This window comes from Dama dama, chromosome 5, assembly GCF_033118175.1.
Source record: "Dama dama isolate Ldn47 chromosome 5, ASM3311817v1, whole genome shotgun sequence".
NCBI lineage: Eukaryota > Metazoa > Chordata > Mammalia > Artiodactyla > Cervidae > Dama > Dama dama.
Window position 1 is genome coordinate 124,253,645 of NC_083685.1, and position 22,992 is coordinate 124,276,636.

At 54.6% G+C, this 22,992-nt stretch overlaps 1 protein-coding gene across 4 annotated transcripts; it reads left to right on the forward strand.

Moving 5' to 3' along the window:
- The first annotated feature begins 1,219 nt into the window (after window positions 1-1,219).
- On the forward strand, window positions 1,220-22,563 carry ST6GALNAC2 (ST6 N-acetylgalactosaminide alpha-2,6-sialyltransferase 2). Of its 4 annotated transcripts, none has more exons than XM_061144739.1 (9): window positions 1,220-1,377; window positions 8,856-8,919; window positions 12,970-13,144; window positions 13,769-13,937; window positions 14,355-14,493; window positions 16,898-17,001; window positions 18,631-18,831; window positions 20,563-20,662; window positions 21,790-22,563. In XM_061144739.1, exons 1-9 carry the CDS (start codon window positions 1,235-1,237, stop codon window positions 21,955-21,957), a joined length of 1,263 nt encoding a protein of 420 aa, XP_061000722.1. In that variant the 5' UTR covers window positions 1,220-1,234; the 3' UTR covers window positions 21,958-22,563. The 4 variants fall into 4 exon arrangements, with proteins under 4 accessions (XP_061000722.1, XP_061000724.1, XP_061000723.1 ...); XM_061144741.1 differs by having other exon boundaries at window positions 18,748-18,831; XM_061144740.1 differs by lacking the exon at window positions 1,220-1,377 and adding an exon at window positions 4,764-4,987.
- The last annotated feature ends 429 nt before the right edge of the window (window positions 22,564-22,992 follow it).

The window sequence follows — 22,992 nt, forward strand, 5'->3', positions numbered from 1 at the left end:
GGGGTTAAACCTGGTCCCTCTGCAGTGGAAGCACTGAGTCCTAACCACTGGGCCACCAGGGGAGATTAAATATATTTATATATAACTCATATCTGGACACACCTTTCCTCCAGCTACGAAATACAAAAAAGGAGTCTACGGGACTAAAAATAACTGCATGCAGATGTAGAGAATGGACTTGTAGACACAGCAGGGGAAGGACGAACTGAGAGAGTAGCAGTGACGTATACACTGTCAAGTGTAAAATGTAAGGAGGGCTTCCCCGGTGGTTCAGCGGTAAGGAACCTGCCTGCCACTGCAGGAGACGGAGGAGACAAGGGTTTGATCCCCAGAGGGGGAAGATTCCCTGGAGCAGGAAATGGCAACCCACTCCAGTATTCTCGCCTGGGAAATTTCACGGACAGAGGAGCTGGGCAGGCTACAGTCCATGCGGTCGGGAGTCAGACACTCCCGAGCAACTAAGCACATGTGTAAAATAGATACCCAGTGATAAGTTACTGTATAACACAGGAGCCCAGCCTGGTGCCCTGTGATGACCTAGAGGGTTGAGACAGGGGAAGGGGAGGGAGGCTCAAAAGAGAGAGAATGTATACATATAATTATGACTGATTCACATTGTTATATGGCAGAAACTAGCACAACATTGTAAGGCAATTTTCCTCCGATTAAAAAATAAATTAAAAAAATAAAAATAATTGCGTGTGTACACAGTTGGGGCCAGTTCTGTACCCAGACGACACAAACAGACCAAAAAACCCAAGTGCCACTTTTAAAGACCGGATGTTGAGAACAAAAGCAGGGTACCGGGCACACGCCCTGCACACATCACCACCCAAGGGGTGGGCAAACCACCTAAGCCACCACTCCTCTGGCCCAACCCCTGGACACATCCCTACCCTGACCCCATGTAAGGAACAAGCGTGCCCCTCCTCGGGGATCAAGCAAGCAAGAGTTCCTTCTGGCCCCCAGTAAAGCCTTGCCTGAATTTCTTATCTGGCTTCTGATCAATTTCTGTTGATTAAAGAGGCCAGGAACCCTGAGCAGTAACTGTTCCTTGTGCTATACAGTAGCTCAAATAAAACCAGTTTTACTGTTGAAATAGCTGGCCATCTGTTTGTTTCAGGTCCACACAAGAAAGCATGACTGTTAAACCGGAAAAAGGCAGTCAGCAGAAACTACCTTGTGGGCGTGGTCAGATGCTGGATTTAACAAACACCTAAAAGGAGTCCTGAAGATGACACTTTCATTTTTTTTTTTTCCAAAATTCAAATTCAGAGGCCGTCGCAGCAGGACTAGAACTGGAAAATGTCTGCTCCGCTGTTCCACGGGTAATGACGCAGGCCCCGGTGGCCTCCGTGGGACAGTTTCAGTGGGGAGGTAGGTAAAGAAACCAGCTTCAGAGAGAATTGGTAACAGCGTGGATGTCCCAACAAGAACGAGGATGAAAAGGAAAGGGTAGTTAAGAGTGTCAGCTCAACAGAGGTTTTGTTTGACTTTGTTTTGCTTTTTAGGATGAGCTCTTTGGGATATATTCATAGCCCAGGGGGGCTTCCTAGGTGGCAACAGTGGTAGAGAATCCACCTGCCAATGCAGGAAACACAAGAGACGAGGGTTCGATCCCTGGGTTGGGAAGATCCCCAGGAGTAGGAAAAGGCAACCCACTCCAGTATTCTTGCATGGAAAATCTCATGGACAGAGCAGGCTACAGCAGCCTGAGGGCTACAGTCCATGGGGTCACAAAAGAGACGGACACAGCTGAGCGGCTGAGCACATACGCATAGGCCAGGACAAGGACCCTGTAGGTCGGGAAGGGACAGCTGCCAGAGGGCGACCCAAAGAGGTGGGAGCACACAGCAGAGAGGCCGGCTTTTACAGGAGGAGAGCTTGGGCAGGTGCAGGCGAAGAGGCGTGGACATTAACACTTTGGGAGCCCTCACCGGGTGAGTCACATTTCTGCACACATTAGCAGATGCGCTAACTGCCTTTTGTCCCAGACTCTCTTTCCAAGAATGTTGGTATACAGCAAACTGTCTTGGAAGATAAAGATAATACCCCCATCTGGAGCAGAGGACAAATTTTCTTACTTCCAGGCTAAGTTGGTTTTTTTTTTTCCCTCTCTCTAAAAAAAATCTTTTGAAAAGAAAAAAAAAAAAGTCTTTTGGCAGTGCCCTGTAAGGAGATCTTCATTCCCTGACCAGAGATTGAACTCGAATCCCCTGCACTGGAAGATCGGAGTCTTAACCTCTTCACCACCAGGGAAGTCCCTCCAGTATAATTTTTAATGCCTGCCTCGAGGGAAATGGCAGGTTTGCTTGCAGCCCACTGTAAAAGATTCTGGTTTCCCTTGTTCAAGGTTCCTCAGTAGTGGGGCAAACCCACTGTATGTGCAGCAAACCCACTGTGTGGCCCCTTTTGGGTCCCTCTGCCTCACCTTCTTGGGGTCTGAGGAGCAAGGGGGCACCATCATGAAGTTCACGTTGCTCATTGTGCCACCAGTAATCGAGTCATTCATCTCTGACCCCAGAGTCTCACGTCTTCTGCCAGCATCCATAAAACTGCAGCAGGCTGACCTGTTAGCCTGATCACAGGGTAAACCTCAGACCCATCACGTTCTGGCCAGGAGGTGCCTTTGTAATTGGGGGCCTGGGAAATTGAAGCTCCCCTCTTGGAGGTATGGCAGGGAGAAAGGAGGCTTGAGGTGACATCCTGGAACCCCTGTTGGGCAGGATGGAAGCTGGAGCTAACCAAGGACGGGGAAATGGCTGGTGTGGTGAGCCCAGCTGATGCCCAGTGGGTACCATTCTACTCTGGAATGAAACAGTCTCCAGCCAGCAGCTCCCAGCCAGGCCAGGGAGCGGGCAGCGTAGGGGAGGGGACACTGCACAGGCCGATCAGGGTGTGAATCCAGGTCGGAGTTCTGCTGGGCGGAAAGCCAGGAACACAGGAGAATCTGGGTTACGATGAAAGTAGCTCTCAGATTATGACCCCCAGGGGCCTGGCTGGAAAGGAAAGAAAGCTTCAGGGAGAGAACTGATGTGCCGGGAGACAGTGGAGAGGCGACGACACGGGAGGCTGCAGACAGGAAAGAGAACCCCACGTGGTAGATAGGAAGCTCTGGTCTTAGTGGAGTATTACCTTTTAAAAATATATGTATTAAAAAAATTAAAAATATATATGTATATATTTATTTATTTGGCTGTGCAGGATCTTAGTGGCAGCATGCAGAATCTTTTTAGTGTGACACTGGGGACCTTTAGTTGTGGTATGTGGGATCTAGTTCCCTGACCAGGGATCAAACCTGGGCCCCCTACATTGGAAGCTCAGGGTCTTAGCCACTGGACCACCAGGGAAGTCCTGAGGTACTTGCCTTTTAGTCACTGGAGGTGGACCCAAATCCTTAATACAGATGTGCTTGTGTGCATGTTAAGTCATTTCGGTGGTGTCTGACTCTTCACAACCCTATGGACTGTAGCTTTCCAGGCTCCTCTGTCCATAGGATTCTCCTGGCAAAAGTACTGGAGTGGGTTGTCATGCCCTCCCCCAGGGGATCTTCCCCACTGGGGGATCAAACCCAGTCTCCTGCGTTGCAGGAGAATTCTTTACCATCTGAGCCACAAGGGGCTGGGGGTAGGTTTGGGACTTAGGGACTTAGAGAGAGGTCTGATGTTTTATCAACCCCTGAGGAGATGGGAGAAGGTGCTGATCAAGGGATAAGTAACAGAGACAGGGATTTGGGGGATGGAAAACCATAAATATTAAAAGACTTGAAATCATCAGTTTAAGTCGGTCCAACAGGAGGGTAGCCAGGGGCGGCATTTTTTAAATAGTGTGAACTGAACCTGAGGGACCTGCTCCTGCCCTAGAGCAGAGGCTCCAGCAAGTTTTCCCAAAAGCCTTGCAATTAGACAGATACCTGTTGCTGCACCCAGGCTTGTCCTTTACATGAGGTTTGGGGCACGGTTGGGGGTGGGTGGGTTGCAGGTGCCTGTCATCCTTGCATTTGCTGACAGTTCAGGGTCTAGGGTATTTCACAGGTTTCTGGGGCCAGGATGATGTCCACCAGAGAATACAGTTTCTCATCTACTGCTCACCCCTGGAAAGGCTCTGCTTCCAGGGCACGGGTGCCCGGGCTTCCCCAGGCCTTCCTGGTGACAGCTGAGCCTCTGCTACACCTTTCAGGTGTCTCTGGGTTGCTGAGATCTCCAGGTTGCCCCGGGTTTGTAACAGGTACACATTATGACTGAAGGTTCTGGCCAGTCACCAAATGAGGGAGACGGACAACCTCAGCTCTCCCGTCCTTCCCATCCCGGGCAGGCCCCCTGCCTCGCCCCCTCCAACTCCACCCGGGGTCTGAGCGGTCGGCGTTTAACCCTCCATGCTCCCCGCCCCTCCCACGGGCCTCGGGTGCCAGGAAGCCGTGAGCCCGTGGAAGGGCGGGGTGGGCGAGGGCGCAGTGCGCGGCCCAGGCGGCAGGTGGCGGCGTCTCCCTGCGCCCCGCGGCCCCACGGAGCCCCCGGAGCGCGCGCGCGCCCGCCCTTGACCGTACCGGGAAGCGCCCTGCCCAACACCGGCGTCTCTGGGCTGGGCCGTCCAAGTTCAGAGGACAGACGGTAGCGCCTGAAAGGCGCGGGCAGCTCCGGGTGCCGGCGCGACACTCTCGCCTCCGGGACCCGCCGCACAGCCCCCAGGGGTGCGGCGGCGTCCGGAGCCCGGGAGCCGGCAGAGGGGGAGAGGCGGGGCGGGAGGCGCGGCGGGGCCGGGCGGGGCCGGACGGCCGACTCCGGGAGTCCAGCCCGGCGCACCCGGGCCTCTCCTCTCCGCCCGGGTCGGCTGCCGACGGGACGCCCTCGGGCCGAGGCTGCATGGGGCTCCCGCGTGGCCGGCTCTTCTGGCCGCTGCTCCTGCTCGCGGCTGTCTGCTCCGGGATCCTGGTCGCCCTGTACTCCTCGGCGGTGGAGTTGCACCTGGGGCCCCGCACCGGAGCCAGGTAGGAGCTGCCGCGCGGGACCTGTCCGGAGGGCGCAGGGGACGCGCCGGGCCGCCCTCTGGGGAGGCTTGCCGCGGGGACTTGGGCTGCGGCCCTTTGTACCCAGAGCCTCCACCCCGGTGTTAAACTCGTGCTACCGGGGGTCCCACAGCGGCTGCCGTATCCAAGAGGAGCTTCGTCCCTTGCGCACCGGAGATCCACTCCCAACAGCTTTCTGCTGACTTCCCTCCGGCCCTGATTAGAAACCCTTTGTCCAACTTTGGCTGGGACATCGGAATCAGATAAAATCAGTCCCAGATTTCCATGAAGTGTCCCTCGCTAACGTCACATTTCTCAGATTCTACTTTGGGGGCAGGGACCCAAGTCTCCCAGGTCCAGCGTTGCGCGCGGCTCCTCAGCCAGGCGGCGGCAGGTCGCGCCTCTCCGGCTCGCTGTGGTCCCCGCCCTCCCCGGCGCCCGGCTGGCTTCTCTCCTCCCGCTCTGTTTCGTTGTTTATTTTGATAAGCCCCGTCTGGGCGCGATCCGGTGAAGAGGTGGACAGGGGCCCGCCTTGGGCTACATCCAAGTTTCCCTCCCCGAGCTGCTCCTGCTGCGCTCCGCTCCCCCTCGCTGACCCTGGGCACCTTCCTTTCACTTGTGCCCCAGGAGGAGAAACCTGAGAGCCTGCCTTTGGTAGGTCAGGGTTCCAGTTACTGAAGAAACCTTACAAGGGATTTAGCTTTACTTCTGGAAGGTGGACCGAGCTGTGCCCAGCATCTGGATTTGTGAGGCCCCACAGGTACCTACAGCCTGGTGCAGAGGCCTCTGGGCCCTGGCTTTCCCTTCCCAGTGCTTTTCCACACACACAGTCCTCACTAAAGGGAATGAAGTCAGAATGAGTGTCTGCTCTCAGGAATGGGAGCAGAATGTCTGCTCTACAGGTGGCTCCGTGGTAAAGAATCTGCCTGCCAAGCAGGAGACCCAGGTTCAATCCCTGGGTCAGGAAGATCCCCTGGAGAAGGAAATGGCAACCCACTCCAGTATCCTTGCCTGGGAAATCCTATGGACAGAGGAGCCTGGCAGTCCATGGAGTCACAAAAGAGTCAGACACTCAGACAGGACTTAGTGACTAAAACACAAAACCAAAAACACTCAGGAAACAAAGTCAAAGGACACCCAGTGTTGCAAAACAATATGAAACACGCTTGCCATTGATTATGTGTCCCCTCCATTTAGAACCAAAGGTGCTCTAGCTGGCAACACCTGAAGTTTACTTTGCCTCCTTGGAGTCAGACATTGCATAAGGATAAGGACTGAAAAGGACTGAAGGTATCAAGAAAGGAGATCCATATCAGTTTTCTGTAAAGATTTTTTGAAACACATTTATTTGAACATCCTTCAAAAGTAACTAATACCACTATAAATATGAAGTTGACTGAACATCCATTATACCTCAACAAAGCTTTTTAAAAAGACCTTTCATGTTTTAAAAATCTAGTACGACCTGTCCATATCCTTGATGTTTCGGTGATGTTTGCATTTTAGCTAAACCCAGGGGCCAGGTCCAAACTCAGCCTCATTAGGAGCTGGACAAGTAGAGGGGCAGGTGGGATGGAAATCTGAGCAGGGCGAGCAGGCTGTGTGACCCCCTCACCTGGGGATCAAAAGCAGCCCTCCCGGGCTACAGTGGGGAATCCAGGGGAAGCCGCTGTGCTGGGACCAGGCCTGGCACACTGGAGATGGGAGATGAGGCTCTCCTTACTGGTTAGTGGGTGGAACTGGTCCAATCAGTAGTTCCCGGGCTTGGGATTTCTAGACTTGTTTTAGAGTGGGTTGCCATTTCCTCCTCCAGGGGATCTTCCTGACCAAACCCTTTGTCTCCTGCATTGCAGGCGGATTCTTTACCACTGAGCCACGGGAGAAGCCTTATTCCCAGGGTGGTGTCTAAAAGCCTTTGGATTCTGGGGGAGGGTGTCGGGGGGGTCTCTTGAGCAGAAGGGGTGCTCTGGAGAGGAGTTGGCCTTCCTGAGACCCGAGCGATTCAGGGCTCCCTCCTGTTTCTATTCTGCCCATTCAGCAGTTCCTCTGTCAGGTTCCGAGCCTGGCTGCACATTAGAATCACTGGGGAGGAAGGGATGACAGTGGGGGAAGGGGGGTTGAATCACTGGAGACCCAGAACCATCCGATCAGAATTCTGGTGTTTTTCAAAAGTTCCCTGGGGGTTCCTGAAGGCCACCTGGGCTGAACACCAAGGTCCCAGTTCCTCCTCCGAGAGGAGCTACAGGGTTTCGTGGTTGGCCGATTTGGGTTGAGTGGAGGAAAGGGGATTGCTCTGCTTTTTCTGGCCTGCTCTTCCAAAGTCTTTCACAACCCTGAAGGCAGGTGGGGTCCAGGCGCCCTTGTGGCTCAAATGGTCTTGGTGCCTCGAAGCAAGTCACTGGAAGCCTTTGTTTCCTTCGAAACTGCTGATCTCAGATCCTCCCCCACCTGCTCCCTCTGGGTTGTAGGGGAGGCGGGAGGAGTCTGGGAGTAGCCTGACCACCCTCTTGAATGGATAGGGGCTCCTGTTCCTTCCTGTTTGCCCTCTGCCCAGGTGGCTCAGTGGTAAAGAATGTTACTGCTAATGCAGGAGCTGCGGGTTTAATTCCTGAATCAGGAAGATCCCCTGGAGGAGGAAATGGCAACCCACTCCAGTATTCTTGCTTGGAAAATCCCATTGACAGAGGAGCCTGACATGCTACATACAGTCCATAGGGTCGCAAAGAGTCAGACACAACGAAGCGCGCGCGCGCACGCGCACACACACACACACACGTGCAGGGACCACCTAGCACCTGGAAGGTGGGGGTGGGGCAGTAACCTAGACCCTTCCCTCCCTCCAGAAGGGTCAGGGTCGTTGCGGCTGTCACAGGGTCCCTTCCCTTTGCCCTTTAGGTAACAATAGCTAATATTTAGAAGACATTTCTTACAGAAGATAACACAGACTCTGTTTGAAGGCTCCCAACAACAATGCAGGCAGGACTTTATTGGGGCCCCTGCTGCAGCAATAGGAAGCAAAACCAGTACCAGCTTCTCTTGCTTGCTCCCTGGGGTTTGCGGGGGAGGGTGCGGTGAGTTGGTTCCTTCTACAGGGTGACAGTAGGGATGGGCCCCGGGGGTCGGGCCAGAGAGGTGGCTTAGGTGGCCCACCCTAGTGGTGCCATGTGCAGGGCGCATGTGCATACCTGCTTCTGCTCAGATTTTGGTCTTTCTGTATCTCTTTGTTCATAATTTGCCCCAACTGCCACATGTACTCAGCTACTTTGAGTCCCTTGTAGTTTATTTTGCATTTTGTTGCTGGAGGAGATGTTTGTCCAAGTGCAAGCACTGCAGCAAAGGGTCCCAGGCCCTAGCCTGTCTCAATCTGACCATCTTCGTACCTGCATGATCATCCCTGCTGACAGACACAGACACTGAGCTTCTAAGATCAGTGGCTTTCAGAGATCCTGGAACCCAGACCCACGGAGTCAGGCTTTGGCCCCACCCCTCTCGCCAGGTGAAGGGGGCCCAGGGCACCTGGGATCTAACACCTGTTTCTGGGGCCTTAACAGGGAGACCGCTCAGATGGTCACGAGCCCAGGGCGCTGGCAATCTTTCCTATTTTGTATTTTCATCTCTTAACCACCATCTCACTGTTCCCATACATTCCACATTTCAGCCACTTGCCAAGGGGCTAGGCAGAACAGATGATAATTATTTGTGCCCAAAGAGAAAGAGATGAGCAAGACTCAGAGCATAGGGGAAAAAATAAAAAATCAGACCCTGATGGATGGTCAGGCTCCAGAGTTACCAGAGGAGCATGCTCCACGGGTAGGTCAGACCCCGGCTTTACTTCCACCTTCTCCCCCAGGAACACCACGTCATCGTCTCAAGCTTTCTTCGGACCCAAGGCATCGAATTCTAGGACGAGAAAGGTACAGTGGCGGGCTACCCTGTGGCAGGGTAGGAGGGGAAAGAAAAATGGGAATGAGAACATTCTTGTGAGCCGGCTGGGCGAGAGCCCTCTGGAAAGCCCTCCTCTTCTCCCCCCACCCCCTTACATCCCCCTCCCCACCCAGAGAATGGAGCGCAGAACTGAGGGGCCAGCCAGTCAGCACTCTTCAGACCTGACCACTGAGGTCCCTGCACCCCAGTAGCAGAGAAACATGACTCCATCTTTACTCCTTGGGGTATAGCCAGCAGAAAAGTTCTTGCAAATCTTGATTTATCTTTAAAAGTTCTCTTTTACATTCTACTCCTCAAAGTGTCTTTTTACTGTAAAACTCACATTTAAACTGTTTGTGTGTGTGCATGCTAAGTCGCTTCAGTCATATCTAATTCTTTGCAACCCTATAGACTGTAGCCCTCTGTCCATGGGATTCTCCAGGCAAGAATACTGGAGTGGGTTGCCATGCCCTCCTCCAGGGATCTTCCAGACCCAGGGATCAAACCCGCATCTCTTACATCTCCTGCATTGGCAGGAGGGCTCTTTACCATTAGCACCACCTGAGAAGTCCTTTAAACTGTTTACCATGAAGTAAACACGAAGCCCAGGGAGCTCCCCCGCTCTAACAGAGCACACTGACCGTGGCCTGACAGGCCATCTCAAGCATCTTACCTGCGTTCTCTCACTTAGACCTGTCGGCACGGCTGGGAGGCAGCTTTTACAGTAAAATGAGGCACAGAGATACCCTGCTCAGGTTACCCGTGGGGAAGAGGTGGCACAGGGATTCAAGCCTCTCGTCGGATCCCGGGGCTGGCTCTGAACTCCTGAGCAAGGCGCCCTCGCCCTCTCTGTGGGCTATAGTCGAGTGGGATGATGACTGTGTAGTTCTAGTCTGATCCCGGTTTAAGAGTTGTTTTTCATGCCCAAGACACTGGAACTTGTTAACTGAGGTCTCACGGGGGCCAGATCTCACCACATGCAAGACTGAGTGACTGCAGAGCTGTCAGCGGCAGAGCGAGCTGCCCCCCAGCAGGTGATGGAGACCCCACCCCCACCGCCCCAGGAACAGAGGTCAGGTGGACACCTGGCTGGCTGGCTGAAGAAAGGCCTCAAGTGTCTTAAAGCACTTGGCCAGGTCATCTTTACTTTTCCTAAAGTCCTTTTTGCCTTGAGCTACTTGATGCTAATTGACATATTTCCTTACCTGGTTTAAAAACAAAAGGATTTCAGCTTTTGTCTTTTGGATATATATGACCTGGGAGAAAAAAACAATAAAATGAAGAAGTAGGTAAAGGAAAAATAAAGATAAGAAAGTTAGACAGTGTCAGATAAGTGCATGGAAAGTATGCCAGAGGGTGTCAGAGATGCACTCTGAGCTTCCCTGTGACGACAACAAAGAAGGAAAGCTTGCCACCCTGTCCATGAGATAAAAGCAAGCCAGCTGCCCAAGCCAAGTGCAGCCTTTCTGGATATGGAGACCTGAAGATTTTTCTCTTGGAGCCTTGTAAAGAAGGCCCTGGAAAACATCTCTACGATGAACTGAAGAGTAGTGAAACTGATGCAGTCAGTTCAGCTTAATGCTTGCTTTTAAAGCATGAATTTGGTCCATAAAGATTGCTATGGGAGTATAACAAGTTGAGCAGAACCCAAATTTCGTGTGTGTTTATCAGTGATTTTGTCAGCCAGAACACTAGTAAATGCAGAAAACCATACTCCACCGAAGGGAATCATGTAGGAATACCCAAAAGGCATGCACGTGCACACTTCAGACAGCCATCTGCTTCATCACATGTTGTATAACCGGCTTCCCACCACTTCACGATAACTCCCAAACTGCCACCCTTCCGAAGCCCACATCCCCAAGCAAATGTCTGTTCTTTTCCAAGGTCAAGTGCCATATTTTGAGAACTACTTATGTATTTCTTGGGCTTCCCTGGTGACTCAGATGGTAAAGAATCTGACTGCAATGCAGGGGACCTGGGTTTGATCCCTGGGTTGAGAAGATCCCCTGGAGAAGGGAATGGCTACCCACTCCAGTGTTCTTGCCAGGAGAATCCCATGGACAGAGGAGCCTGGCAGGCTGTAGTCCATGGGGTTGCAGAGAGTGGGACACAACAGAGCGACTAACATTTTCACTTTTCTAGATGTTTCTTAACCAGTGAATGGGTGTAAAACTGCTTCTATCTTCATTTTATGCATCACTGAAACAAGAGAAATGGAGTCTCTCACAGTTCTAGAGGCCAGAAGTCCAAAGTCAGGTGTCAGCAGGGCCAGCTGCCCTCTGAAGGCTCTAGGGAAGAATCTCTCCTGGCCTCTTCCAGCTTCTGGGGACTCCAGGTATCCCCTGGCTTGGAGCTGCATCACTCACTCTCTGCCCCCACCCCCCGCCATCAGCACATGCCTTCTTTGTCTGATTTTATTTTTGTTTATTTTTGGCCGTGCGGCATCTTCATTGCTGCATGGGCTTTCCTCTAGTGGTGGAGAGCGGGGGCTACTCTCCAGCTATGGTGCACGGGCTTCTCATTGCCGTGGCTCCTTTAGAGGCAGAACACAGGCTCTAAGGCATACATACTTCAGCCGTTGCGGCCCATGGGCTCCATAGTTGCAGCTGCTGGGCTCTAGAGCACAGGCGCAATAGTTGTGGAGCACAGACTTCATTGCTCCATGGCATGTGGGATCTTCCCAGATCAGGGATCGAACCCATGTCTCCTGCATTGGCAGGTGGATTCTTTACCCCTGAGCCACCACGGGAAGCCTAGCACATGCCTTCTTATAAGGATACCAGTCATTGAATGTAGGGCCCACCTTAGTACGTTATAAGTTATACTCCATCTATGTGTGTGGCTCAGTCACTTCAGTCGTGTCTGACTCTTTGCAACCCTATGGACTGTAGCCAACCAGGCGCCTCTGTCCATGGGATTCTCCAGGCTGGAGTGTGTTGCCTAGCCCTCCCCCAGGGGATCTTCCCAACACAAGGATCAAACCCGCATCTCCTTCACCTTCTTACATTGCAGGTGGATCCTTTACCACTGAGCCACCTTATGGTATAATCTCACCTTACCAATTACATCTGCAAAGACCCTCTTTCCAAATAAGGTCATGTTCTGAGGTTTGGGGTGGACATGAATTGGGAGAGAGGACACTATTCAACTCAAGATAGGCACCGGCTGGTCAAAGACATCACAAATCTTCCCAGCAGCCCTTTCCACGTGAACCCTACTGCAGCAAGGACGGCCAGGGCTAGGGTTTGGACCAGGCTGATGGATTCCAAGGCCTGGGGTGGACCTCCTCCAACACATGGCAGGCAGATCTTACCCATTTGTGGGAAAGTGCCCTCAAGTTCCCCTCAAGTGTGAGGTGAAGTAGTAGGCCAGAGCCGTCAGGCCCGAGAGACGTGGCATCCAGGGAGAAGGGCTCGGCAGGGTAAATCCAGAAAGCTCTCTGACCCCCACCGGGCCGCTGCACTACAGGCCAGCTTGGCTGGAACATCTAGGGGGTGGCCCAAGTCTGGAGGGGGAAGGGCAGTGCTTCCCTCCCAGCCCTCTTGTGGGGTGTGCAGGCTCCCTGGAAGGCTCCCAGCCACCCCACCTTCCAGAAACAGCCCTCGGGGACTTCCCTGGGGGTCCTTGGGCTTCCCTGGTGGGTTTGATCCCTGGATCGGGGGAGATCCCGCCTAGTAGTAGGAAATGGCAACCCACTCCAGTATTCTTGCCTGGAGAATCCCATGGACAGAGGAGCCTGGTGGGCTACAGTCCGTGGGGTCACAAAGAGTCAGACACAACTGAGCGACTAACACTACAGGTCCAGTGGTTAAGAATCTGCCGCGCAGTGCAGGGCACGTGGGTTCCATCCCTGGCTGGGGAAGGGGGATCCCACATACCTCAGAGCAGCTAGGCCCACGGTGCAACTGGAGAGCTCGCGTGCCACACCTAGAGAGGCCTGACCACGAAGATCCTACATGACGCAACTGAGACCCAAGGCGGCCAAATAAATAAGTAAATTAAGAAAAGAAACAGTCCTCTTATCTTGTCACCCACAGAACCTGCTCTGTCGACACCCACTTTCTCTCGCCGTTCAGCGGGACCCTCGCTTCCGGAATCTGTTTAACCTCTCCACTCCAGTGCTGCTGTCGGGGGACGTCTTCACCCAGCAGCTCTGGGACAGCCTGAGCCAGCACAAAGCCCCCTATGGCTGGCAGGGGCTCTCCCACCAAGGTAACCTTCAGCCCTCTGGCCCCAACTAGTCCATTCCTCCTGCATCTGGGCCACGGTGCCCCTCTCTCCTCACTTCCTCCCAGCCAGGCTTCAAAGCTCAACGCCACAGCTGGGAGACTCCCTGCCTCTACAAGCACCCTCTACCAGGGTCAAAGAGAGGGGCCTGGCTACCGCCCCACCCCACCCCTGCCACCAGCAGCTCTTGCCCTCCTGGGGCCTCCCTGGCATGAAAGATGGCCAGTGTCCAAAGGTGGCCAAGGATGGCAGTTGTGAGCCCTCAAACAGCCTACTGATGGCTGCTGCTGGAAGAGACCACCCAGAGCCCCCTCCACTTTAAGTCAGCCCCTCCACCCCATCCCCACAGACCCCAGATTATTTCCTTTTGGAATAAGCAGTCTTGGGAGGACTGGTTATCTGAGTTCTCAAGATGACTGGGGCCACGGCCAACCCTCCCGCCCCACCACCCTCTTTGCAGATGTCCTGCTCCCATGGACATTTCACTGTCCTCCACCCTCTGTGCCTCTCGAGAGGGGGCTGGTGTCAGGCCTCAGGCAGGTGCGGGGTGCCAGGAAGAGTCTCGGGAAGGCCCCAGTGCCCCTCACAGTGCCCCACCTTGTCCCACAGCCATCGCCTCCACCCTCAGCCTCCTAAACGGCTCAGAGAGCGCCAGGCTGTTCACCGTCCCCAGGGAGCTGCTTCCTGGCTGCATCCGGTGTGCCGTGGTGGGTAATGGAGGCATTCTGAATGGCTCCCGCCAGGGTCAGAACATCGATGCCCATGACTATGTGTTCAGGTATGTGGGCCAGGGGCCAGGGAGGAAGTAAGAGAGGAGCTGGGTGGAGAGCTGGTCCCCAGCCAGCCCCCCGGGGGGAGCATCGTGGGTGAGGGCGTGGGCTAATGGAGCAGCAGCAGCCTCGGGCAGTTCAGCAGTTGTGATGGGCGGGCAGACGTGGACAAGGGTGTTAGGCAGACAGACCCTGAAGACTCGAGGCGCTGTGGTCAACCCAGGGGACCCGGGAGGAAGGAGACGCCAGGGCTGGCTTCTCCCATTTCACAGGGCATCCCTTCAGGTGCCCGGTTGTCAGGATGGGGCTGGCGACCAGGCACTGGGGCTGCCGTGGGTAGAGGGAGTGGCAGAAGCCTGGGGATGGAAGTCAACATGCAGTACCGTGTAGCCACAAGCAGGCTGACGAGCCTCTGTCTGGACCAGACTCAATGGTGCGGTGATCAAAGGCTTCGAGAATGACGTGGGCACCAAGATCTCCTTCTACGGTTTCACCGTGAACACAATGAAGAACTCCCTCATCTCCTACTCGAACGTGGGCTTCACCTCTGTGCCGCAGGGACAGGTGAGGCCCCAGTGGGCGCCAAGGTCCCTGACAGTCGGCGCCGTTGTTTCCTGTCCGCCCCCCCATCCCACCATGGGGCGGGCCACGGGGCTCCCAAGCCCCAGCCCAGTGGATGGGCAGGTTGTGTGCCAGGATCTAGGGCCTGTGTGATGGGGTGCCCTGTGGCTCAGGACGAGGAAAGCTCTGGAGTGGAGCATGAATGACTAATATTTACTGAAGGCTTATGGAATGCTGGGAACTTTACAGAGGTCAGCCCCCTCTTACTAGTAAGGGCACTAAGGCTCCGGGCCCCTTCGTTCAGCAGAGCGGCAGTAGAGCCAGACTCAAACCCAAACTAACCCCTGACCCAGAGCTCAGCAGCACACAGCCAGCCAGAGGGTATTTACTGAGTGTCTCCTCCATGCCCACCCCAGACACACTCACCACAGCAGCCCCTGAGAACTGGAACCTGAGTCTGTCTGCTGCTTCCAGGCTCTTTCAACCACACCCAACTGCTCTAACACCATGCTTCCCCTTCTAGAGGGCTTCCCTGATAGCTCAGTTGGTAAAGAATCCACCTGTGATGCAGGAGACCCCACCTCGATTCCCAGGTCAGGAAGCTCCACTGGAGAAAGGAAAGGCTACCCACTCCAGTATTCTGGCGTGGAGAATTCAGAATTCCATGGACCATATAGTCTATGGGGTTGCAAAGAGGTGGACACAACTAAGCGACTTTTACTTTCTTTCCCCTTCTAGAGCAGGCTGGCTACCACATGCAGCGGGGAGGTCCTAGGATAAGGGTGCTGATAAGGGTGCTGTGGTGCTCAAGAGGGCTGGCTTGAGTTTCCAGCAGCTTCCTCCTCCGACCAGGGAAGTCAGGGGTGTCCTAGCCACAGCATCCATGCTCCGAGGCCTCTTTTAGCTCATGATGAAACAAGATGGCACAGTTTCATTTCTGGTGTAGCCACAGAACCTGTATGCATGCGTGCTAAGTGGATTCAGTTGTGTCCAACTCTGTGCGACCCTATGGACTGTAGCCCTCCAGGCTCCTCTGTCCATGGGATTCTCCAGGCAAGAATACTAGAATGGGTTGCCATGCTGCCTCCAGGGGATCTTCCTGACCCAGAGATCAAGCTCACGTCTCTCATGTCTCCTGCATTGGCAGGTGAATTCTTTACCAATAGTGCTACCTGGGAAGAACCTGTATGAGTTCTCCATAGCTGCATGACAAATGACCCCCAAACCTCATAGCTGTAAACAACAAACACTGCTTACCTTGCAGTTTTCATGGGTCAGGAATTCGGGAGCCTCTCAGTAGAGTGACTTTGTCCACTTTTTTTTTCTTAGCCTCCTCTGGCAGCATGGAAGTGCTAGTCACTCAGTCGTGTCCAACTCTCTGCGACCCCATGGAGTGTACCCCGCCAGGCTCCTCTGTCCTTGGAATTCTCCAGGCAAGAATACTGCAGAGGGTAGCCTTTCCCTTCTCCAAGGGATCTTCCCAACCCAGAGTCCAACCTGGGTCTCCCTCATTGCAGGCCGATTCTTTACTGTCTGAGCCATCAGGGAAGCCCTTCCCAGATGACAAAGCAGGTAAAGAATCTACTTGCAATTGAGGAGACACAGGAGATGCAGGTTCAATCCCTGGGTTGGGAAGAGCCCCTGGAGAAAGAAATGGCAACCCACTCCAGTATTCTTGCCTGGGAAATCCCATGGCCAGAGGAGCCTGGTGGGGTACACTCCATGGGGTTGCAAAGGGTTGGACACAACTGAGTGACTAAGCATACAAACACCACCAGCATGTGGGACCCTAGTTTGCTGATGAGGGATTGAACCCACCTGCGGCCCTGTGTTGGAAGGTGGGGTTTTAACCAGTGGACCAGGGAAGTCCCTCATCAGAGTGGTTTTGGCTCAGGGTCTCCCACTAGTCACAGTCAGGCTTGACAGGGGCTGCCGGTCAGTAGAAGGCCCGCCTGGGGCCAGGGTGAAGATGGGCTCCCTCACAGCCCTCACCACGCGGGCCCCTCTGCAGGCTAATACACTGTCTCCCCGAGGGGGTAGCTAACTCAACCCAGAGCAAGTGATCCCAGAGAGCAAGGACGCTCCAGTGTCTTTTATGACCCCCTCTCCAAGGGGGGATCACACACCCTTCCTTACTCCCACTTTTTCTTATCCATTAGAAAAATTCTTAGTCCCTCAGTCCAGCCCACTCAAGGGAATGGCAGTTAAGCACAGCTCCTTGAAGGGAAGAGTATCAGTGGGATTGAGTGCTGAAACCCTCAGTGGAACCTGAAACAACAGGGCACCTGAAAGTGGAAATTACAGACTCAGAAGGGAAACGCTCCTGCCAGGGCAGGGGGCCGGACTGGGTGGAGGGCGGTCCACTCGGAGCAGGAAGCCCCCGTGATCTTGTCCCCACCCCCGACAGAACCTGCACTATATCTTCATCCCCTCGGACATCCGTGACTACGTGATGCTGAGATCCACCATCCTGGGTGTGCCTGTCCCCGAGGGCACCGATAAAGGAGACAGGTGAGCAGGCAAGCAGGGAAATAGGGCATGGTACTGCTCCCGGGTCCACTGTCGGATGGGAAAGGTGAAGGCGGCCAGAAAGGCCCCAAGAATCCACCAGAGCATTAGAAGAGTAAACTCTTCTTTTTATCCTACCCTCAGGAAAGCCCAAGTAACGCTGCTGGTCCCCAGGGACCCTCCTGACCAGGTGGGCTGCAGGTTCAAGGGGCTCCTTTTGGAAGGGGGCCGGCAGGCCTGGCCCCTCAGCTTCAGCTGCGGTCCCCATAACCCGCCCAGCCCCCCAGCTGGCCTGTCCGCAGCTGGCCCTGCTGTCCTGCGGGGTGCATTGTGTTTGGACACCAAGAGTGGGGGCCAGGGCCCATGCCACTCCTTGGCAGGCACCCTCCCAAGACTGCCCATGAAATGGGAGAGCAGGCTACGTGGGCCCAGTGTCCTGCGGAGTGGGAACAAAGGGCCCTCTGTTCGTCCTCCCCCACCTTCCCGGGCAGCAGGCCCGTGTCTGGCTCTTTTGAACCATGTCCGGGCCTCATCTGAACCTTCTCCCTGTGGTGCCGAGGACAATTTTTTGTCCCTGAGTCGGGTCCTCACAAATCTGCACCAACCCCGGTAGCCGCAAGGACCGGCCCTCCTGTCGCGCTGGCCCCTGGACGTCTCACCCACCCTCAAAGAGCACCTTCTGAGGCATCCTTAGGGGTTAAGCCCTCGAGGGCTCCGCCAGCCCCGCCCTGGGCCCCGCCCCCACCTGCTGATGACCCAACAATCGCCTGGGGCCGCTCCTGGGAGTGGGCTTTGCGACCCAGACGGGACTGGCTCCTGGGGGTTGGGGGGGGGGCTGGCTCAAAGACACCGGGTGGACATTAAGCCTCCCCAACACCAATGAGCTCCCCCTCCCATTCCCCTAATCCGTCCCCTGCCCAGTCCCCCTCCCAGTCCAGATCCAACCACACTAACCAGCAGCCCTACGCCAGCTCTGGCGGCTCCGCTCCTTCCCCGTCCCCCACCCGGGGGTCTTCCCGTCCCCCCTCTCACCCTGCCACCCCAAATGCCTCACAGCCTTCTTCCCGGGCCTCCTCCCTGGCCCCCAGCCCTCATGTCCAGCCTCGGGGGTCTTCCCAAAACGCCACTCCACCCGCCTCCAAATCTCCCTCTCAATCTGGCTTGAAATCCCTCTCCCGAAACTCTTCCCAAACTCCCCCCCTGCCTGGCGCCAAGTCCCCCGCCCACAGCCCCGCGCCCTCAGCCTCCTACATCGGGCTCGGGCTCGGGCCCATCCGGGGCATCCCGTCCTACATCGCCCCCTACGTGCCCCGCTTCATGAAAGAGACCCCCTACTTCCAGCCTCCTACTTCGCCCCTCCCGCAGAACCAGTGCTTCCCCTGCTCCTTCCCCTGCCGGGTCCGGGACCGCCCGCGCAAGCCCCCCGACTCACTGTACTTCCCTCTCCTCCCGCCCCCTCCGCACCTCCCCCGGGTCAGCTGCTCCTACCCGTCTCCCCCCGCCCTGTTCACGCCCCCCTCCTCCCTCTCCTACACCCCGCCCACCGAGGTCCTGGTGGGCGGGAAGCCGCACGTGGTCCCCACGGTGCTGCCCGCCACCTTCTACACCCCCTTCTCCCGCTACTACTCCCAGCCCCGCGCCTACCGGTCCGCCCTCCGCCACCGCCCCAGCTCCTTTCACCTCTCCTCGCTGCACAGCCCGGCCTACGACGGCTCGGGCCGCTCTGTTCACTTCTACCGTGGGTCCTAGGCCTCAGACCTACTTTGGACCGGACTCCTCCGTCAGCAAATTCAAGCTACTCCATCCAGACTTCATCAGCTACCTGACAGAGAGGTAGGTGCGGGCAGGGGTGGTGCTGGGAGCAACTCCCCGCCCCCCTCGGACCCCCACCATTCAGCCCACACCTACCCGGTAGCACTGGCTTTTTCCCCGGAAGATGAAACCCAAAGCTGGGCCATGTGCCGAGGACCACCCTGGCCGCCCCCCGCCCCCCACAGCACTTATACTGCTTCATTTACTTGTTTAGGCCCTCAGTCCTGTCCCATTCTTTGTGACCCCATGGATGGTAGCCCACCAGGCTTCTCTGTCCATAGCATCTCCCGGAAAGAATACTGGAGTTGGTTACCATTTCCTTCTCCAGGGGATCTTCTGGACCCAGATTGAACCCAAGTCTTCCGTTATTGGCAGGTGGATTCTTTACCACTGAGCCACCAGGTTAAATACATTGATGGAGGTGATGTTCTATCAGTCAAGGTAGACAGGAAATAGGAAACTCAACAGGCTTACTTACCAAAAATGTTCACCAAAGCTTAGGCCGGGCATAAAGGGACCATAAGTGTGGGACTGTATGGGGACTAGTGGAAGCCAGTGTTCAGGCCCACACAGGATGACCCTGGGAGGAGCCTGGGGAACCCCTGCCTGCAGATCTCCACCCCCACCCCACCCTCCAACCATCAGTGGCTCTCAGCAGGAGGCTGGTCCACTGTCCTGTCTGGAGAGTTTTGGTTGTCACTAGGCGACCTCAGTGCCCCTAGTGGGCAGAGGCTGGGGATGCTGCTGAACCACCTACACGCACAGGGCAGCCCCTGCAATGCACAACTGGGAAACCTACTGCATGCAGCCCCAGGCTAGCACCCCAAGACCCAGAGCAGGCCAGGGGCGGCAGGAGGGTCTGGGAGGCAAACTGAAGACCACTCAAGAGGAAGAACGGGCTGAGAGGCTAGGCGATTTGCCTGGCAAGGCCTAGATGAGAACCCTGGGCTGAGGTCAAGGCTCATGGTCACCATACTGTGGCCTCACTTTTGGACCATCTGGGTGTCTGAAAGCATGTACATGTGCATGCACACGTGTGCACCATCTCACTAGCGGCCCAATCACAGGACCTACGTGTACTCTGTCTTCATGTGTGGCTCCTGCTTGGCCAGTCTGGAGGTAGAAATTTAGGTGTCAGGTTAAATAACTATACCAACTATGCCCTAGACATTGTGGTGCGGGAGGGTGTTGCAGAGAGGAAAAGCAAGTTAGGCTGGATTCAGGCTTCTAGAGAGTGGGAGAAAGGGAAGAATCTCACCTGTGGTTCTTCGGCAGGGCCTGTTCCTCCTCACTGCTTCTATTACCTACGGTGTTATTTCAACCAAAGATTTTTGTGTATAATTCATCCTTTTCCAAATGACAGATGGGTGAGGGTAGAAGGGCCAGAAATTTTTGCCATTTTCCAACCTGCCTGAGTAGGTGTAATGGCACAACCCTCAAGCTAATGTGCAAGACCAAAAGTCTTGGTTGTTTTTATTTTTGGCTGCAGTGGGTTTTCTTTACTGCATGGCTTTCTCTAGCTGTGGCGAACAAGGTCTACTCTTCGCTGTGGGGTGCAGGCTTCTCATTTTGGTGGCCTCTCCAGAGTGCGGGCTCTAGGCACACAGGCTTAGCTGCTCCTCAGCATGTCGGATCTTCCTGGGCCAGGGATTGAACCCAAGTCCCCTGCACTGGCAGGCGGATTCTTAATCACTGGACCACCAAGGAAGTCCTCCGAAGTCTTTGAGTTTTGATGCTTCTTTTTGCTTCCAGGTTTTTGAAATCAAAGTTGATTAACACAAAATTTGGAGACCTATATATGCCTAGTACTGGGGCCCTCATGTTGCTGACAGCTCTGCATACCTGTGACCAGGTAAGAGGTCTGCTCTTTCAGGAGCCCACAGCAGCAGAGCTGGTGTGAATGGAACCTTATTCCATCCATGAGATCCTCTATGTGAGGCATGCTAGCCCAGGCCTGGGACTCTGGGCCTCCATCCCGTGACGGAAGGCTCCCCAGCTGCACGAGCCATCTAATCTAGGGAATGGGGTGGAGGAAGTGCTCTCGGTCCCTTAGGGGACAGCCTTGGTCCCAGTCTTGCCTTCCTCCCCAGGGCCACCTTTCCCCGGGCTTGTCCTTTCACCCTCTGCCCCGGGGCAGCCACTGCACGTGGTGTTTAAGGGACATACGACCCAAGTGCTCTTGTGAAAGCAAAATCTCAACCACAGTGGGTAGGGTCATGTGTTTTGGGAGGACTCTCAAACTGAGGTGGGCAACCTTCCACACGTGGAGTCTCTGAAATCACTCCATGAGCCAATTCTTGCTGAGGTGGTACCCACATGAGCTGTAGAGAAAGAGGCTGAGAAGCAGTTTTCAGGGAAAGGTAGTGGTGACCCAGGCACAAAAGCTGGAGGCCAAGCACCACTGGGCTCTGGTCCCCTTTTCCATGTTTCAAACAGGACTCTCCGGCCTGCAGTCACTGTTAGAATAGGAAACGGGAGGTAAGGGGCTTTCTGCCTCCACCTTGAGCATAATGATCACAGCTTTGGTGTCACAGACCGGAGTTCAAAACCCAGCCCAGCTACTTACTAGCTTGTGACCGGGGACACATGTTTTGGTTATCTTTCTGAGCCCATTTTCCCATTTGTAAAATGGGGACAGTATCTACAGTTATTTAAAGTTGGATGAGAAAATGTGCAGAAAGAGCACAGTGCAGGTATGAAAATGTGGGTGAGAACGGTTGTTTAACCTCACCTTCACACAGTAAGTTCCTGTCACTTTATACACTATGCTCAGTCCTGTCCGATTCTTTGCAACCCCATGGACTGTAGCCCACCAGGAACCTCTGTCCATGGGGATTCTCCGGGAAATACTGGAGTGGGTTGCCATGCCCTCTTCCAGGGGCTGCACTGCAGGCACATTCTTTACCATCTGAGTGCCAGGGAAGCCCTTCACACACAGCAGCTCAAATGCTAACTCAAATGCTAACTGTCCTTGTCCAGGTTAGCGCCTATGGATTCATCACAAGCAACTACCAGAAATTTTCTGACCACTATTTCGATCGAATGAAGAAGCCACTGATATTCTACGCAAACCACGACCTGTCCCTGGAAGCCACCCTTTGGAGGGACCTGCACAAGGCTGGCATCCTTTGGTTGTACCAGCGGTGACCCAAAGGCATCCAAGACCTTTATTTTTGCAGAGCTGTGGCCCTGGAACCCTCAAGTAACTAAAGCTACCTTCTTGTGTCTTCTATCCTTGATACCCACCTAACCCCTTCCCTACAGAGGACAGAGTGGATGTGTCAATGTCACTGAAGACTGCTCTTTGTGGGACACCCTGCCTTGTCCTTAGCTCATCCAAGGAGACTCCTCTGGGCCCAAGTAGACAACCCAACCTTGGTCAAAGAAAAAGACTGCTCTGCTGGGCTCATCTTTTAAAACTTAAGAGAAAGAACACTCTCAAGATGAGACTGACCAGCGTGAGCATGCAGGCATCCTTCAGAGCTGAACATTTCCAAGCCAGCAGTGGCATGGACCGACTAGGTCAGTGGAGTGGCTCAGGGCCTCTCAAGCAGCAGTAGAAACAAAAGCACTTTTCAGCCCAAATCCTCCCACTAGCATGTCCAGCCTCAGACTCCAAAGCAGTTCACCTGAAGGACATGTTGGAACAGCTTTTCTGAGAAAGGGAACTGACTGATTTCTGCCCCCTGATAAAGTGGGAGCACAAAAGGCAGAAAGTCATTTGAAGTTAATTGCATAAATGATGGATAACCATTGTGTCTGTGTTTGTGTTGGGGAAAGTAGTGTATCACGCATGGTGTTTAGCATGGAGTCTGAACCATCGGAAAAGTTCTGGCCTCTGATTAGAGGCCCAATGAAGATGTGTTACCATCCCATCACCAAAAGGACATTACTGGGTAACAAACCCTCATCACCGGACATTGACTATCAAGGCTCTAGTCATTTGACTGGATACAGGCAGCTTTCTTTTAGATTATACAGGCTTCAAAGTGTAAATCAACTGAATGACCACTACACAGCTCCGCACACAAACCCTGGGTTTGACTCGTGTGGTGTTGCCACACCCTGTAAGGCAGGGGAGCGGGTTGGGGCGGTCTCCCCAGGGCTGGCTGGCAAGAGCCTCCCACCCAGAACCTGGCCTCTGGGCCCTGGTTCTGAAGGGTCATTCCTCTCCGTACAACA

Excerpts from the sequence above, each read along its gene's own strand:
- ST6GALNAC2 (XM_061144739.1), top strand. The coding sequence starts at position 1,235 with ATGACACTTTCATTTTTTTTTTTTCCAAAATTCAAATTCAGAGGCCGT. Across the intron at positions 1,378-8,855 it reads GGGACAGTTTCAGTGGGGAG|GAACACCACGTCATCGTCTC; the intron begins GTAGGTAAAGAA and ends CTTCTCCCCCAG. Across the intron at positions 13,938-14,354 it reads GCCCATGACTATGTGTTCAG|ACTCAATGGTGCGGTGATCA; the intron begins GTATGTGGGCCA and ends TGTCTGGACCAG.